Genomic DNA, 19,108 nt, shown 5'->3' with positions numbered 1-19,108 from the left:
GAATTGCTATGTTTTGAAATTTCATAAGCAGAATCCACTGCCAATCAGAAGGCACAACATACTTGGGAAGAGTCCTCTTCAGCTTGCAGGGTGAAAGGCAAGCCATCTACAAGTTGGTGATGCTCCTTGTCTTGCAGGGGAAGTCTGGAAATGGAAAAACACCAGCCGGGGAGCCTAGTGGTGGGCTGAGAATTCCTCCTTGTTGGAATGCTCAGAGAGACGAATAGCAGCAAGAACAAAGATGAGAATCCAGTGCACAGAGAGTCATGGGAGCAGGCTTTGTTCCTGGAAGTGGGGGGCCAGGAGAAAACATGGGTCTAACAGGGGCTACAAAGAAAATATCAGGTAACTGATAAATAAGAGAACTCTGCAGAACATTGTAAAAGGCCAGAGTGCCAGTACGGTATTCTAGGTAGAGTCCTACCCTGGGAATAGGGCTTTTCAGTCTGTGGTCCAGCGATCCAGGGTAGGATTGCAAAAAGTAATCCTCTTCCTTCCTGACACATCTCAGAAAGAACACAGAGGGACAATGGGTCTTGCTGCCACCACTTTGTCTCTTCAAGCAGGGGGTGTGGATCCCCAGCATCCACTGAGGTAATCCTGTCACATCCACCTCCCAGTATTGTCTCCCTGAGCTGAAGGCCTGCTCAGCAAAGACCATGTGAAGATGCCCGTCATCACCAGGGTGGGTGTCCACCGGCCAGCCTTCTCCAGCTCTTACACTCCTCAGATCCTCAGCCACAATCAGGCAAGGACTGGCTGATGCAGGATCCAACCTGATGTGCACTCTGAAGCGGTTGAGCATCTCTATCATGCCAGGGACGGGACACATTCTGAGCTCCGGGATGAGCGCCTTGGCCCTTTGGGACAACACTGACTCGCTCCTTTCCAGCAACTGCTTGACATCCCGGAGCAGATCCACATTGGCTTGGCCCTCTGCTTCCTGGAGATCTAGCATGAGGTCCTGAAGGGTTCTCATTTGCTGGGAAAGTCTGTCCTTCTCACTTCTTTCTTCTTCCTCAATCCTAGCAAAAGGGCATTCCTTGAATAAGTGCAGGTTGTACATTTTGTAGTATTCTTCTGTAATCATCTTGTGCCAGTTCACAAGAGGTCTGGGACTAGCAAGAAGTTTCTTTGCTTCCTCAAAGTGCTTCTCCAAGCAACTTTGAAGGTGCTGCAGCTTCTTCCTGACATTGGGAGCAGCTTCTTCTACAGGACAGTGCCTGTGAGCCCCGTGCTCTGGGGTTTGGCAACATCTGACACAGAGCAATGTCTGGTCGTCTTCACAGAAGAACTCCAAGACTTGGTGGTGAGTGGCACAGCGCCTCTGTCCTTCAGCACTCTGCAACAGCTGGGAGCTGAGCTGTTTCCCCAGTTCAGTCAGCTCTAGCAGGCGCCCATTGATACATAAAGGTGATTCTCTGACCTGAGACACTTGCCTGCATTCAGGGCAAGAGAAAGCTGTAGCTGCTGAGCTTGGGAGACATGCTCGGCAAAAGCTGTGCCCACACCCGATGGTGACTGGCTCACAGAAGTACTTCCAACAGATGGGACACGTGATCTGGTTCTGCAATTGTTGCAGCATTTCCACAGCAGCAGCATCCATTCTCCTGTCTCCACTTGCTTCTGTTCTGCAGCAGCTGAGATGAAGAGCCTTCACTTCTATTCAAAGCAGTGCTTCTGAGCAGAAGAAGGCTCTCCTTTTATAGCAGGTAGCCCCACCCCTCTAGAGCCTCCCTGGCAAGGTGTGAATTCCCCTGTCCCAGAATTCTGAAGTTCTACTTGTTAACTCTTCCCAGTTGACAGAGCCCTGAGGACCTCAGAGTTCACACTTTTAGTTGACTCCTTTGTATGGATGGGTTTCACCATCCTGATGGTTCCCCTATCTTTTAGGAAGAAGCCTCTGAAAACAGGGAGCTTCAAATCAATGAATTTTACAATCTGATTCGTGCAGGAGCCCCATGTAAACACAAGGATCCATAAGTACCTTCTCTCCTTTACCCTGCCATACCCAATCACTTCCAAGTCTCTCCAAGAATCCTCTGCATCTCTGCCTTCAGTCCAGTTATGGAGAATCACAGAATGTGAGATGAGAAATCCTCCTCCATGGTCATTTAGTGCAAGGAACCCATGTTCATGATTAGGGCCATCTCTGTGATCCCCATGTGTGATGCCCATGGCTAAAACACACTGTCAAATCAATATAATGGAAGCCAAAATACAAACAAGGATCAAGAGGAAAAGAGTAGAACAGTTCTTTAATGTTCTTAATCAGTATATCCAAGTGCAAATTTTTGGAAAGAGTTGTCTACTTCATGAAGTTGTCTGCTTCTGGAAAGCATTTCTTCATAGGAATTCTTCCCTAGGGGACTGTCTTTGAGCATCATCCCAAAACTGTCCATTTTGATCTAATTAACTCTGAAATATATCTAGGCAAATCAGCCATACAGTATCCTTAGGGCCTTATTTTTAGGACAGATTTGCAGACATATTTATACCAGTAGATCTGGTTTTCCAGATGCCAAGAGATTTTATTGCTGAATAAATCTTCTAGAAATATATCCTTGTAGAAATTTAAAAGGATCTTAAGAAAATCTAATCACATTAAGAAAATCTAATCACGTTGACTGTTCAGCCACCTCAAAGATAAAATTACTAATGTAAACAAAGGTTGGATCTTCTAAGTATATAGATTCCTTAAGCAACAAGCTTAAGCCTCAATCTCCAAAACATGAGAAGATAGACTTTTATAAATTAAAAGCAATTAATTAAATAAAATCAACTAATTAAGAAAAGAATTCAATATTAGGTTATCAGATTTCTAATGTAAGGACAGATTAGGGCCTATCCAAGTTGTAAGGATGAGAGAAAGCAATGCAATTCCCTTAATTCATATGAAGAGGTGTCCTACTCCCAAATATCTATATTTAATCAAAGAACATGGAAAGAATAACTGATTCATCAATAAGTTTCAGGTTTCAGATAAGATATATGGGTTGTTTGAGGTATGCAATTGTGAGAAATCTCCCTTCATCAATCTTTGGATCTAACTAGGGTTCTGGGCAGCATAGTCTAGGTTCTTACTTAAAGGTCTCTAAACTGCAAGTAGGCATAGTCCTGTTTCCTGGTTTGACAATAGGATAAACAATATTATGGAAATTTAAACATTTCACAAGCCTTTTTGACAGTAAAAAAAAAAAATGTTATCGTTCATTTTCAACCATTCTTCTATGGGCAGTAAGGGGTTCATGAAGAATATTCTTTACTTATTTGATTACACTTGGAAAGAGCTTTTAGCCATGCCCCTGATCTCTTTCTCAGGCATTTCCTTTTTTACTCTAATCAGCCCCCACATAAAATATCTGCATATGAGTAAATGACTTCCTGACTTCTTAACCAACAGTTACTTTTCTAGTCTTTGGAATTCTTAGACTGCCTCATTTCTTCTGACCTTCCTCTTCCCAGCATATAGATAAATTCTGGTAGTCAGTTTGGGGAGTGATATAATTAGCTAGTGATATAGCAATAAATACCTATAGACCTTGACCTCTTCAATTTCTCTCTCTCCCCTTCAATTAATCCCACAGAGAAGAAAGAATTACCCTGAGCAGGGATGAAGGGACTTTTTTCAAAAAGAAGAGTTTTCTAAGGTTATATGGATGGTATATAGTAGGCATTGGGTGTACCTTAATGACTTATATTCTGACTGCAACTTTCTTTCCCCTGGGATTACTAAATCCTGAGGTGTGGCTTAAGTTGTACATATTTTTGGAAGGAGGAACATGATGACTGAATCCTCACTTTTATATTCTATCTGGCACCTAAGAAATCTCTCTTGAGTATTGCTTTCATTTGGTTTTCATCCTTCATAACCGAATAAAAATTGGTTTTTAAAAGCCCTTTGTTGTGTCAAACATCGTGGTCAGATACTCTATTGATTCCAACTCACAAGTAGCACAACATTTGTGTTCATGCAGGCTCTTCTTATTGCTCAGAATAAAACTTCAGCCTAATGAAGCTCCATGAGTGCTCCATCAGAAGCCTGATTAAATAATGCATAGAAACAGACTACAAGACAGAGAAGTTGATGAATCTCCCTGAGTTTTATTGTTCCCCTTTCATTCTTTATTCACTTACCCCTTGGAGTTCGATCTCAACATTGCATCTGGACCTGGCACAAGCTTCTACTTTATGAAATATTAGACAAATAGTCATTCTCTATCATTCTCAGAGCCCAGTAAACAGAAATACTGAAGACTACACTTTCAACAGGAAGGTTTTGTTCGTGTCCTAGAACTGGTATGAAAAAAAGCTTAGATTCATGGTCAAAGGGACTATCCCCATTTCAATACCCAAAGCTTGGCATGAGAAATCAAGTGAGATTTTTCCCGGGGAGTTTGTCAAAATTCAGGTAACACACTGTAGCGAGCTGTCGTCTCCAGAAGCTGCCGGATCGCTCTCTGGGAAGAGATCTGCTGTGTCTACTCAAATCTCTCCGACAGATTCTTCTTCCTGTAAATGAACCGTTGTCCCCAGGCAGTTGCTGTTAACTCTTGTCCTTAGAAGTGACTTCCCTTCCTGCAGAGAGCCCCGTCAGGCCTGATGTAATGCAGAGAGTCTTTCTTCTTGAATCCTGGCTCTGAATCTCCTCCAGCTCTTATCCTTCTCCAGGCCGATCTGCTCTCTGCGCCCATTGCTGTCTCTTTTTATCCTCCCAGAGAATGGGCGTGGGATAATGCAAGGGCTTCTGGGAAGAACCACCCCAGCCAATGAGCTTGCCCCCTCTATCAAGTCAACCTGAGTTCTCACCTTGTAATTGTCCAGAAAACCTGAATTCTCACCTTGTCACCATCCAGACAACCTCAGTTCTCACCTAGTAATCCCAACATCTCCCCCTTTCTTTTGATTTAGAACATAGGACAGTCATGACCTTGAAACATAAATCCATCAATATGGGAAGTATTACAGATAATTACATAAATTACATAAGCACATAGTAACATAGTAACGTAACACATGCTAGAAGTATATAACATAATCATAAATTGAAAATTTATAAATGTCCATAAGTCCATTGTCCATTAGTCTCATCTTGTGTGAGGAAGTCCAATGATTCCTGCTGGTTTTTAAAGTTCTTTAACAGTCTTCTTATTATCCATGCTCTTTCAGTGTCAGATGTGTCTTAGATCTTCTCCTTTATTTTGAGGCCTTTCTCTTTTTCTGTCTTTCTCTGATGGACAAGGCGAATATGACTTGTTGGCACCCATCTGATTCCTTTTCCTGCTGAAGAAATACAAGCAAACCCTCTCTCCCAGGCAGTTAACCTATCTAATTACCTTCTATTTACCACTTTTTAAATCTCTTCTCATCATCTGGCAATTACATTGGAATTGTTTGCACTGGATACAGCCCTGTTGGTTTAAAAGGCCTGTATTCTCCCCAAGTGTAATCCATTTTTGCAATCTGATTGCCTTTTGGCTCACTTATCAGGTAATCCCTTTCTGCCATGTGATTGCTTTTCTGCTGGTTGATTAAATCAGAGTCCTGACCTTCTAAAGGCTCTTTGGGTGTAACATCATCTGCCATCATGCCCCAAGTCTTTTTTGCCTGGGGCCCTGGACCTGGGCCCCTCATCCCATTTCCCTGAATTATTCTACACTCTGATGCCCAATGGAGTCCTCTGTTGCATTTTGGACATGGGGTTTTAGGTCTTCTTTCACCCTGTCTTCTCACTGTATCTCCATACCTACACTGAGCTCTTAGATGCCCAATTTTTCCACATTGAAAACATCGCCGAGTTTCTCTAGAAGGCCCTTGCCAGGAGTGACCCTGTCTTTCCACATTCATCATTGTCTGGGTGTAAAAAGCATTTGTTCCCACTGTAGCACAGCGTCTTATGATCTCCTCTAAAGGAGCATCTTTGTCTAATCCCCATATAATTCTTTTGCAAATCTCGTTGGCATTTTCCTTAGCCAGATGTCTGGTCATTATTTCTGTAGCTGAATTTTCTCCAATAGTTCTTTTGACAGCAGTTTGCAAACGTCCCACAAAATCTGCAAAAGGTTCATTGGGACCTTGCTGTATTTTAGTGAAAGCCTCTCCACGATCTTTCTGTCCAGGAAGGACACCCCAAGCTTTTATTGCAGCCTTAGCAATTTGTTCATATATTGTCATGGTATAATCAGTCTGTTCTGAATTCTCTCCATACCGACCTTCACCAGCCAAGTGCTCAAAAGTGAATTGTGTGTTAACTCCTATTTCCAAATTGCATCTGACTTGAATTTTACATAATTCATGAAATTCCGAAAGCCATAATAAATTTTCTCCAGGTTCCAGGCATATCCTTGCTATGGATTTCCAATCATTTGGGGTTAGGACTTCATAAGACAAACCATCTAGTAACATTTTGACATAAGCTGATGTAGCCCCATAAAGGGTACAACCTTTTTTCAAATCCTTAATTTTATTCAAATCTAAAGGTGCATATCTTCTCCTTTTTTTACCTACAGAGTCAGTATTTTCAATCACAGGATATGCATGTATAAAATCACTTATATCCTGTCCTTCTCTCTTAGCTTTAACCAATGCTTTTTCTAATCTTGTCATAGGCTTAGGCTTCTTCACAGGCAATTCTGTTTGTGTTTCTGCCTCTTCCCCTCTTTCTTCCTCCATCTCTGAAGGTGGGGTTGATGTGGGCCTGTCAATAATCTGTTCTCTAGGCAGGGTTGAAGCTTCTTCAAAAGAATCATACCATAATTCCTCATTTAAATCCTCTTGCTCTAGGGAAAGATCTTAATCTTTCCTTTTTTCCTCACACTTCCTCCTCTGTTCATTTTTAGAACTTTTCCTTCTCCTACAACTTGCTTGATAGTTTAAGGCTAATTGAACTATGTTGTAGATATAAAATACTTCTGCAGAAATTGAACGAGGCCCATTTTTTGCTTGAAATTCTTTCATTTCATATCCCACTAGCTTCCATTTATCTACATCTATCTTTTCTTCCTCTAAGAACCAAGGGGATGTGCGTCTTAATGCAGCCAAGAGTTTAGCAATCTGTACCCAGGTTACAAGTAAACTCTGCTCCTCAATTATGTTGATTATACTCTCTATAGTACCACTCCTGAATGGGGGTGGAGCTGAGGTTGCTTCTGGGGCTGGGGATGAATCGGCTGAAGTCCAGGGATTGAATATAGCTAACATCTGCCCCATTTCAGCTATAAGAGATTCCTCGTTTAGCCCTTAACAAGTTAAGTTCCTTGTTTATCTATTAGCACGCTCACTTAATCTTTAACAAAGTTTCCTCGTTACTCACGGTTCTGGGTCAGAGAGACTGAGATCTAGATTGGAAGCTTTTCCACTGGAATCAGGACTGTGTCTGTCCCTGTTCGGGCGCCAAATTGCAAAGGTCTGGTCTAGCTCCTCTTGTCAGGATAAGCAAAAGTCCTTGCCCCACGTTGGGCGCCAATTGTAGCGAGCTGTCGTCTCCAGAAGCTGCCGGATCGCTCTCTGGGAAGAGATCTGCTGTGTCTACTCAAATCTCTCCGACAGATTCTTCTTCCTGTAAATGAACCGTTGTCCCCAGGCAGTTGCTGTTAACTCTTGTCCTTAGAAGTGACTTCCCTTCCTGCAGAGAGCCCCGTCAGGCCTGATGTAATGCAGAGAGTCTTTCTTCTTGAATCCTGGCTCTGAATCTCCTCCAGCTCTTATCCTTCTCCAGGCCGATCTGCTCTCTGCGCCCATTGCTGTCTCTTTTTATCCTCCCAGAGAATGGGCGTGGGATAATGCAAGGGCTTCTGGGAAGAACCACCCCAGCCAATGAGCTTGCCCCCTCTATCAAGTCAACCTGAGTTCTCACCTTGTAATTGTCCAGAAAACCTGAATTCTCACCTTGTCACCATCCAGACAACCTCAGTTCTCACCTAGTAATCCCAACAACACACCATGGCCAGCAAATGACAAAGAAAAAGTTTAGAAACTTAGGAATTATATTACAACAATACATATTACCCGTTTAAGACCGCCTTTGGCAAAGGTAAGGCAACCCTGATTGGTAGCTAGTTTGACTTTCAGATACAGATAATGAAGCCATACTGTCAATTTAGGGATGTTTATTGCTTTATAGGCTTCCTTTGTAAGGTTCTCTTGGTTCAGTTTTCTTGGGGTCTCTGGCAGCAGCCTTTGTTTCAGTTCAGTAATCACCAGAAGAGTAGCCAAGAGTTAAAGTCCAAATCTTTTATTTCCTCTTTGCCTGATGCTGGGCAGCTTTCTGAAGAGCCTTTCAGTGTGGCCTTGCTTTTAGTGGGGAAAGTGCAGGAGGCCAGGCCAGCCACCAGGAAATTGAAATTCAAATTGAATTTGTCCCCTGGGTTCTGAGAGCTTCTAGTGTGCTTGTCCTCAGTGGCTCTCAGTCCCTACTTATATGCTCTACACTGAGTATAAACCAATCATTTTATCACTATCATTTTTCCTAGGAAGTATTTCATATTTTCTTCTATTTTTTTTTTTTTGTTTCACTGATTCTTGAAGTCTTGAGTGATTCACTTCCATTTGTTCACTAAATACACTAAAAATTAGAGTATTCTTTTCTTCAGTTTTTTTTTACCTCCTTTTGCAATTGGACAATTAAATTTTTTTGTTCATTGCATTCTTTTTTTCATTTTTTCTATTCCTTCTTGCAATGGTCTCATTTCATTTCACCATTTTTCTTCTAATTCTCTTTTAAGATCCTTTATGCTATCTTCAAAGAAAGTTTTGTGAAATGGCAATCAGCTTGTATCTCTCTTTAGGGCTTCTTCTGGACTTGCTTTGCCTTTAGGAACCTCAGGATTTGAGGGCTGTTTTTCTCTCTCCATAAAAGCTGTCTAGGTTTGAGTTCTTTTTTGTTTTTTATTCATTGTTTTAAAGGCTTGAGGTGCTTTCAATGCAAGAGAGGGACAGCTGCCCTGGGGCAGTTCTGCTGATTGATTTCCAGTAATGGAACTATTTGTTTTTTATAAAAGGCAAATCTGCCAAACCATCTGGTAGCAACCAGGACAGAGTGGCCTAAGGAGGCTCACACAAGATCCCCAGGTTCGTGGAAGCTACAACACTTTGACTCTCCACTCCAGCTTCTTGCCCTGGTCTCCCTATACTATGGTCTGGGCTTGGCAGACTGTCCCTCTGCCAGATTGAAACAGACCTGTTCTGAAATTCTTCCAAGGTATCTTCTTCTAGAAATGTGTTGTACTACAAATATTTGTGGATTCTTTGACTTCAAAACCAGTTTAGAGGCTTCATCTGGGGTAGGTTTGAGAGAAGGTTAGAGGAGGTTACAGAGAATTGTGTCTGCTCTCCTCCATCTTAGCTCCACCCCCTACCATGTCCTTTCCACAAAACTGGAATCCTTCCTTCTTTTTTTACAAGGCACTCTCAATCATTAAAGCCTCCTTGTTCCTCATTTCTAGAGAAATGTCTCTCCACTTTCAAGAAAGAATGTGAAGATTTCAAAAAAAAAAATCATGCTTGTGGCAAAGTAGAGCTCCTCCTCTCTGTCCCATCATATTCCCAGATGTTAATAGCAGCCATCACAACACTTGGATAACTTAAACAACTTAAACAACATATAGAGAGATCATCTAATACCTGACCAAATGGAGCAATAAGTGGAATGGAAAAAAAGCACTAGCCATCCCAATGCTGTAGCCTTCATTGGAGTCCTCATTTTTAAAATCAATAGAATTCAATTCAGTTAACACTTTTAGACACCTATCATTTCACTGGCATCATGGAAGATATTAGAAGACAAAAGATAAATAAATCAGACCCTGTCCTCTAGGTGCACCATTTGTGAAAGAAAGGTAGGATTAGGGAAAGGAAATTAAATTTGCAAATAAGTTGTTGACACTTTAATGTCTTGTTCTACTAATTTAAAATGATAGATGAAAAAATTCAATTAATGTTCTTTGTATGTTGAACTGTTTATTAAAAAGGTATTCTGTTGTTAAAAAAAGAAGCAAATCAGTTTTTCTGTTACACTTTTTAGACAGTTTCAATCCTCAGATTGCTTGTGGAAGGTTAATTGACAACTGTGGAAAGAATGGAATAAGGAGGAAGAAGACACTTAACTTAGAGAAAAATGCAATAGAGAAGAAGTAATAAGTATGCCACTGTAGATCCAACAGAGAAGCAATACCACTTCTTGGATCCTGGAGATGGCACTCATCATGGCTATGGGATCCTTGAACTAAATGGCCATGCAGATCCATTTTTAATCTTAAATTCTGTGACTTTCCAAAAGTAGATTGAAGGGAGAAATGCACAGGACTTTTGGAGCTTCTTAGAACTGATTGGGTAAGGCTGGGTAAGGGAAAGAAAGCTCTTCCTTACAGACAGCCACAAAGCTGCAGGATGGTGAAATCCAAACATTCAAAGGAGCCAACTAAAAGTGTGAACTCTGAGGTCCTCAGGGCTCTGTCAACTGGGAAGAGTTCTCAGGTAGAACTTCAGAATTCTGGGACAGGGGAATTCACACCTTGCCAGGGAGGCTCTAGAGGGGTGGGGCTACCTGCTATAAAAGGAGAGCCTTCTTCTGCTCAGAAGCACTGCTTTGAATAGAAGTGAAGGCTCTTCATCTCAGCTGCTGTAGAACAGAAGCAAGTGGAGAGAGGAGAATGGCTGCTGCTGCTGTGGAAATGCTGCAACAATTGCAGAACCAGATCACGTGTCCCATCTGTTGGAAGTACTTCTGTGAGCCAGTCACCATCGGGTGTGGGCACAGCTTTTGCCGAGCATGTCTCCCAAGCACAGCAGTTACAGCTTTCTCTTGCCCTGAATGCAGGCAAGTGTCTCAGGTCAGAGGCTTCCCATTACTCAATGGGAGCCTAGCAGAGCTGACTAAACTGGGCACACAGCTCAGGTCCCAGCTGTTACAGAGTACTGGAGGACAGAGGCGCTGTGCCATTCACAAAGAAGTCTTGGAGTACTTTTGTGAAGACGACCAGACCGTGCTCTGTCTAAGATGTTGTCAAGCCCCAGAGCATGGGGCTCACAGGCACTGTCCTGTAGAAGAAGCTGTGTCCAATTCCAGGAAGAAGATGCAGCACCTGCAAAGTTGCTTACAGAAGTACTTTAAGGAAACTAAGAAACTTCTTGTTAAGGAAAAGAAACCTGTTATTGACTGGGAGAAGATGATCAGCAGAGAATACCGGGAACGGGATTCCCTCATGTGGGATGAGTTATATCATTATCTGGAAAGGATGGATCAAGAAACAAAAAACAAGAAGGAGACACTATCCCAGGAAAGCACCACCCTTCAGGACCTCATGCTAGATCTACAGGAAGCAGACTCCCAACCCAATCTGGATCTGCTCCGGGATGTCAAGGAGTTGCTGGAAAGGAGCAAGTCAGCATTGTCCCAAAGGGCCAAGGCTCTCAACCCAGAGGTGAGAGTGTGTCCTATCTTTGGCATGCTAGAGACCCTCAACCAATTCAGAGTGGACATCAGGTTGGATCCTGCATCAGCCAGTCCCTGCCTGATTGTGGCTGAGGATCTGAAGAGTGTAAGAGCTGGAGAAGGCTGGCAGGTAGACAGCCCACATGGTGATGACTCTGATCTTCCCATGGTCCTTGCTGAGCAGGGCTTCTCCTCAGGCATACAGTACTGGGAGGTGGATGTGACACAGCTGCCTCAGTGGACACTGGGGATTCACACAACCTATTTGAGGATAAAAAGTCCCGGGAGAATAACTAAATATGCCTCTATCTTTTTCCTGAGATGTGTCAAGAAGGAAGATGGACACTATTTGCAATCTTATCCTGGATCACTGAACCACAAACTAAAAGATCCTATTCCCAGGATTGGAGTATACTTGGAATACAAATTTGGCATTCTAGCCTATTACAATGTTCTGCAGAGTTCTCTTATTTATCAGTTACCTGATATTTCATTTGCAGCCCCTGTTAGACCCATGTTTTCTCCTGGCCCCCCACTTCCAGGAACAAAGCCTGCTCCCATGACTCTCTGTGCACTGGATTCTCATCTTTGTTCTTGCTGCTATTCGTCTCTCTGAGCATTCCAACAAGGAGGAATTCTCAGCCCACCACTAGGCTCCCCGGCTGATGTTTTTCCATTTCCAAACTTCCCCTGCAAGACAAGGAGCATCACCAACTTCTAGATGGCTTGCCTTTCACCCTGCAAGCTGAAGAGGATTCTTCCCAAGTATGTTGTGCCTTCTGATTGTCAGTGGATTCTGCTTATAAAATTTCAAAACATAGCAATTTTTTTTCAGCAGTTAAAAAAATATATAACAACACACATAAGGACTGTGGCTTTCATAGTCTTCTTAGAATTTGTCAAAGTTCTTCGAAAGCCATAGATTTCAAGCCATTCCACTCCTATGTCACTTGAATTACTGTTAACTATCTTTTACTCCATTCAATAAAGATGTGAAATGAATTCTAGCTTTTGGTGTGCTTTTTTGTATCTTTTTTGTTGTGCATTTCTTTCCTTTGTGTCAAGCTCTTTGTTTCCTCATTTGGGGTTTTCTTGGCAAAGTTATTTGTTACAATGAATTTAACTTTGCTAAAATTATCTTTATCTCTTCAAAGTATCTAAAGAACTTTAAGGAATCTAAGAAACAGCATCCTGGTTTCTCTCTGCCCCTTCTTGGCTCTGCCCCTTCCACTAATTGTTTTTTAATTGACCTCATACAAAATAAAAATTTGAGTCATGTTATTGTTAACACCCTAAACAACATTGGATTCTGATGGACTCCAGAAAACTGATGTGAGAAGGAAATCAATGCTAATCTGGAATACTTTAGTAATTCCAGAAAAGGAAATTCCTTTTTTACTGTTAGCAATCCCAGTAAATCTTGCTCACAAATGACAAATTGTTGAAGAATTTCTCAATCCAGAAGTCCTGTTATCATGCTGGAAAGTGATGGCTTCTTGCTTGATCCATTACTAAACTAGACCCACATTCTGACTGAGTAGGTTTGAAATTCACATTGAATATCCAAGTCCCTGAGGAGTCCTAAGGCTAAAGTTGGGATGTCTCCCTAGTCAATCATCATAAACCCAAATAGAGAACTCAAGGGGGCTAATGTCCTGTAGAATTTATCATCACTATTGGATTAAGCCATGGTAATTGAAATATATCCCTTTTAATTTCTTGCAAATGGACCCACATCTGAGATTCAAAAAAGGAAATAAGATTCCTCAATAAGAAACTTTTTTTTTTTTTAAAATAATAAAAATCTTCACTTAGGCATGCTTCCTCTCGATTCGACCCCTTCCAACACAAGGTGAAAATTTGTCTAGTCCAGTATAAGATGTGAATTCCGTTCAATATAAGAATTCCCAGGACCACCTGTCTGCCATAACTTTGTTCTATTACTTCTGACAGTCACTATCTGGTGACTGCATTAGCAGTGAGTACCATGGAGTTCTTACTTCTGGGAAAGTGACTGCCACAGCTGAGTTTGTTCTTGGTTTTGAACTTTTCAGCATAAGACAAACACAGAATGACAGAGTGGAAAGGTCCCCTCTATAGATATTAATTAGTCCATCCTAACTGGGAGTGACCCCTGTTGCAGAATCAATACATCTTAACATTTCTTGATTATTTGAACGAATTATTAGAATTACATGAACCACATTGAGTTTATTCTGTGACTCAGTTCTGGATGTGGCTCAGTTCCTTTTCTGTTTAATGAGGGACCTAATTCCATTTTCTGTCTACTAAGAAAAAAATGGTTCAGTTTTTGGGGATTGTGAGAAAGCTTAGTTGCATTGTTTGAACCTAGTCCCCTGAGGTTAGGAAGTTGGACCACCTCTACTAAATCAAGGAATTGTCACTTTCCCCTCTCTCCCTCCCAACTTGGGAAGTCCCTTATCTCTATCCTGTTTTATGTCTTCTTCCTTCTTTTCTTTTATTCAAAAAGCAGTGGCTCCCTTATAATGGGGCCAGGTGCCCAGCTGAGGAGGCCTGCTGCTGATGTGTTCTGCAATTAACGTGTATTAAGTGATAAATCTATACTGCAATCTTTGTTTCTTGGATTGCTTCAGATTTTATCCATCACATTCTTTTCAAAAGAACCAAAAGAATTGAAGTTAGGAGAATATGCTGAATGAGTCCACTACTGATTGGAGGTATCTAATTTCAACATGTCCTCAGCTGGGGATGGTAATCATTCTGCCATTTCTAGTTAATTATCTGTCACTCATAAAGGAGCAATGCCAAACCTCTCTTCTCTCCTCCTGCCTCTACTGACTGAGAACAAAATCCACAACTAACAGAGTTTAGAAAGAAGTTTATTAAGTCATCCCATAGAGGGGAGGGTCAAAAAGTTGGTTTGGCCTTTGCCACTGAATATCTGTAACTTACATATGATATAGGATTCAAACAAAGGAAGAAAGAAACAGAAGTTGCTTGGCCGGCTTGGAAATATTTGCAGATAAGACACATGAATGGTTTGGCTGTACAACCAGGGAAACTTCCCAATGTTTCTTGCATCAATCTTCTTACCTGGTTGCCCATGTGGACAGGCAATCCAGGTTCTGATTTAAACATTAAGTTAATCAGGTCTCTGAGCAACATGTTTTGTAGGCTACCTAGTGGCAAGTTCCACCTGAGCTCTGAAGTTTTCTCAAACTTCCCACAGAACCCCTTATTTGATTTACCCACAAAGAACTTTATCTTATATGTCTTCAAAAGTTTTAGACCATTTTCTGAGAGGTGCTTGTTCTCTGCTTTTCCTCACCTCACACCCTCTGAAAGTACCCTTCACTTTCCCAGTGCACACATTATTTCACCATTTGCTCAAGTCTTTTGAGGTTGGTAGTGCTCCTACAGAGAAGGCCAGCGTTCCCAACCACTCAGTGTCAAGTAGGAGTGCATGAGCAGAAGATGGCCAATGTGGAATATCAAGCATGACTGGGACCAATTTAAAGACCTATAAAAGGAGTGAAAATATCTGATTAATTTCAGTATGACTGGAATGAATATCCATGGATGAATCCAAGAGAAAATGATCTGTCCTTCCATTTTTTGGACAAAAATTGGATTAATGGCATGAAATACTGAATGAATTTGATATTTATGACAATTAAGTTTAGAAAGTGACATTTTTCCTCCTTCTGTCTTTTCTTTTTCTGATCAGAATTGCTTGCCTAATGACGGAAAATACAAAATATTCTGAGCTGAAGAAAATGAAAAAATAAAGTCTAGCCTTTCCCTTCTAGTTTCTTGCAAATGGACCCAACTGTAAAGTTCAGAAAAAGAAATAAGATTAATTTTTTTTTTTTAATGATTGTCTCTGGGTACTTCCTCTGAATTCATCCCCTTCCAAAACAAAATTAAATTCATGTGATGTGCCATAACATGTACATTCAATGCATCATTAGATTCCCCAGTAACACCTGTACTGCCATAAGCTTTGTTTTGATACTTCCTAAAATTCACTTGTGATAGCATTAATGGTGAATATAATGGGGTTCACATCTCATCCCATAAATATGTTTGTGCTTAATATTAGCCATTTCTAGGAGGAGGGCAGAAAGAGAAGAAAATAATTTTTAAAAGAAAATTTCTTTTTTTTTTTTTTTCCCTGAGGCAATTGGGGTTGTCATTTGGCCGAGGTTACACAGCTAGGAAGTGTTAAGTGTCTGAGGTCAAATTTGACCTCAGGTCTTTCTAACTTCAAGGCCAGTGCTCTATGCACTGTGCTACCTAGCTCCCCCCCAAAAAGAAAATTTCAAGATACCTGTATTTTGTTATGTTATTTAAAAAACTCCCCCTCCTTACATTCAGAATAAAATAAATAAAATAAAAATACCAGTGTTCAAATTTAGCAGATTACTAAATAAACTAGAAGCACATTCTCACCAAGTGGATTTGAAATTCACATTGAATATCCACATCCCTGAAGACACCTACAGTTGGGATATCTCCTTAATCAACTTAGTTAAACATCATAAACCCCTAATACAAAATCCAAAAAGGCTAGTGTCCTAGGAAGTTTATCAGCACTGTTAGATTAAGTCATGCTGTAGCATTCCATTGTCACTGAAATATTTACCTGCTAGTTTCTTGCAAATGGACCCAATTCTGAAATTCAGAAAAGGAAATAAGTTTCCTAAACTAGAAACCTTTTTTTAAATGATTCATTCAAAATATGTCATTTATTTAAATTTTACCCCTTCCAACACAAGGTGGAAATTCACCTGAACCACATAAGATATAAATTCAATTCATTATTAGATTTCACAGGACCACCTCTTCTGCCATAAGTTTTGATCTGGAACTTGCTGAACTTCACCTGGGATAGCATTAGCAGTGAGTCTGATGGTGTTCACACCTCTGGGAAAGCAGCTAGCCTGCCTTAGTATGTTCTTGGCTTTGGACTTTCAGCAGGTGACAAATACAGAATGATAAAATTGGAAGATCCTCCCTATAGATATCAACTAGGGCAAATAGTACCTAACTGGAAATTATCTCTATTTCAGTGTCAATAAGTCTTACTTTTTTTTACTTTTCAAAAGAATTATTGGAATTCAATACACCACACTGAATTTATGTTGTGACTCAGTTCTGGAGGTAGCTCAGTTCCCTTTCTATTTAATTAGGGATCCACTTCAATTTCTAACTACTGAGAACACTGTTCAATGGTGAGAATTGGGAGAAAACTTCATTGCATTGCCAAGTGATTTAGAAGTTGGGCCACCTCTACCTAATTCAAGGAATTTCCCCTTTTCCCTCTTCCCCTCCATATCCTGTTTTATATCTTCCTACTTGGTTTTTTTTAATTCAGAAAATGTTTCCCTTGTAAGGGGTCAAGTGCCAGGCTGAGGAGGACTGGTCCAGATTTGCTCTGCAGTTGTCATGTATTACATAATAAATGTATATGGCAACCTTTGTTTCTTTGGTTATTTCAGATTTTATCCATCAATTCTTTTAAAAGAATCAAAAGAATTTAAGTTAGGAGAGCATGCTGAATGAATCCACTACTGATTGTTGTTATTTACTTTCAATTATGTCCTCAGCTGGGGATGGTAATCATTCTACCACTTCTACTTAATTGTCTATCACTCAAAAGTTAGCAATTCCAAACCCATCCTTTCTCCTCCTGCCTCTGTTGATTGAGAACAAAATCTAGAGCTAAAATAATTTAAAAAGAAGTTTAAGCCTTCCAGCAGAAGGGAGACTTAAAAAAGTTGGATGGCTGTTACATTTTTTCTGTAAATTATACATAATATAGGATTCAAACAAGGAAGAAAAAAAGAGAAGCTGCCTGGCCAGCTAGGAGGCATTTTCAAATAAGCCACATGAATCCTTGGGATGTGTACCTAAGGGAAACTCCTAACATTTCTTGCAAATCTTCATATCTGGCTGGGCACCTGGTCAGGGTAATCTAAGTTCTGATTTAAATATTTAAAAAATCTTGTTTCTAAGCAACACATATGTTTTCTAGGCTACATGGTGGCAGGTTCAACCAGTGCTCTGACATTTTCTCACAATTCCCACAGAACCCAGTAGTTGATTCACCCACAAAGAACTTCCTTCATCTTATATTTCTTTACAAGTTTTAGACTATTTTCTGAGAGATGATGCTTCTCTGCTTTTTCTCACGTTACACCATTTGAAATTTCCCTTCACTTTCCCAGTGGGTACACTGTTACACCATTTAATCAAGTCTTAGGGTTGGTAGTATTATTACAGGGAAGGCGGCCCAAAGTTCCCACTCACACAGTGTCAAGTAGGGGATATGAGCAGAAGATGGGCAGTGTGGAATATGGAGCTTGACTGGGACCAATTTGAGGTCCTAGAAAAGGAGGGAAAATATTTCATTAATCTCAGAATAAGTAGAATGAATTGGTTAATGAGTGAACACTGAGATTAATTGTGTGCCTAAGGGAAATGGAAAATACCAGGATGACAAATTAGAAAAGGTTTTTTGTTTTTTGTTTTTTTTTTGGAGGAAACAAACTATCTTATATTTTACAATTGCTGCATCCCAGTACTCCACACAGAGTATAATGGTGGGGAAATGTGTGGAGAAAACATAAGCATGTCTTGCTTAAGGAAAAATACCTCTCCATCTTCTTCTTGTACTACATGCTGGGAATTTTCTCAGTTAAGAGGTCATCAATTTGACATTGCTATGTACCCTGAAGGGGAAGGCATATGTGAGATACACAGGGAAGACCAGAAGCTGTTCTGTGATAGGAATAAGACCCTACTCTGTGTGACCTGTTCTAAGTCAGGAAGTCATGAGAACCACTTACACTGGCCCATTGCAGTGGCTGCTCTTTGTTACAGGGTAAGTCCAACACAGCTCAATGCCATTCCTTCAGGAATGGCACTGATTGTCCATGCACAATTTTGCTGTTTCTGCATTAGCTTATCACTTAGATCTGAATACTGTTATGTCAGAATGGGTTCATGGTCTTTTGTAATGTGCTGTTGTCTCCAGAAGCTGCTGTTTGCTCTCTGGGAGGAGATCTGCTGTGTCAACTCAAATCTCTCAGACAGATTCTTCTTCCTCTAGAGAACTGTTGTCTCTAGACAGTTGCTGTTAACTCTGGTCCAGAGTGGGACTTCCCTCTTTTATCCTCCCAGAGAATGGGTGTAGGATAATGTAAGGGCTTCTGGGAAAAATTACTTCAACCAATGAACTTGCTCCTCCTAAGCATGCAAGCTCTTCCCCAGAAATTCACAAGTAAAACTCCCAGTCCTGGCTGGAACTAGAGAATTGTCAAGTACTGACTTAGCACTTAGTAAGAACCTAACAGTCTTTCCTTTGGTGACTTTTCCTAACAAATCAATGAAATAGTACCAGCTTATCAGGGTTATTGAGTTTCTTAGTTTCAAGTAGGTCACAGAACTCAGGCTGAGGAAAGAAATTTCCTGTTTATTCCTCTTTCTTTACAAAAGAAGATGTAGAAAAAGATGGAAATCTTTCACAGAAAGGTCAAAATAGTTCAGAAAATTGTATTAAAAGAGAAGGAGCAACCTCTGGTCTGGGCTGTGGTATGGAATGTAAGTATCCAGCTACCTCCCTCAATAATATATTGAATATCCCCAATCACAGATGATTTTCATTAAAAGCCTCCCAGACTTAATTGACTT

The 19,108-nt window shown here is 40.7% G+C and overlaps 2 protein-coding genes across 2 annotated transcripts; one reads left to right on the top strand and one right to left on the bottom strand.

Moving 5' to 3' along the window:
- Nucleotides 1-211: 211 nt before the first annotated feature.
- Nucleotides 212-1,606, bottom strand: LOC141562397 (E3 ubiquitin-protein ligase TRIM21-like). The gene has a single exon (XM_074302438.1). It carries the CDS (start codon nt 1,604-1,606, stop codon nt 212-214), a length of 1,395 nt encoding a protein of 464 aa, XP_074158539.1.
- Nucleotides 1,607-10,649: 9,043 nt separating this feature from the next.
- Nucleotides 10,650-12,047, top strand: LOC141562396 (E3 ubiquitin-protein ligase TRIM21-like). The gene has a single exon (XM_074302437.1). The coding sequence runs from the start codon at nt 10,650-10,652 to the stop codon at nt 12,045-12,047; it is 1,398 nt and encodes a 465-aa protein (XP_074158538.1).
- Nucleotides 12,048-19,108: the final 7,061 nt, after the last annotated feature.

The sequence above is a fragment of the Sminthopsis crassicaudata genome, chromosome 3, assembly GCF_048593235.1.
Source record: "Sminthopsis crassicaudata isolate SCR6 chromosome 3, ASM4859323v1, whole genome shotgun sequence".
NCBI lineage: Eukaryota > Metazoa > Chordata > Mammalia > Dasyuromorphia > Dasyuridae > Sminthopsis > Sminthopsis crassicaudata.
This window is presented reverse-complemented; position numbering and strand designations above follow the sequence as displayed.

Coding starts and splice junctions, on each gene's coding strand:
- LOC141562397 (XM_074302438.1), bottom strand. CDS start 1,606: ATGGATGCTGCTGCTGTGGAAATGCTGCAACAATTGCAGAACCAGATC.
- LOC141562396 (XM_074302437.1), top strand. CDS start 10,650: ATGGCTGCTGCTGCTGTGGAAATGCTGCAACAATTGCAGAACCAGATC.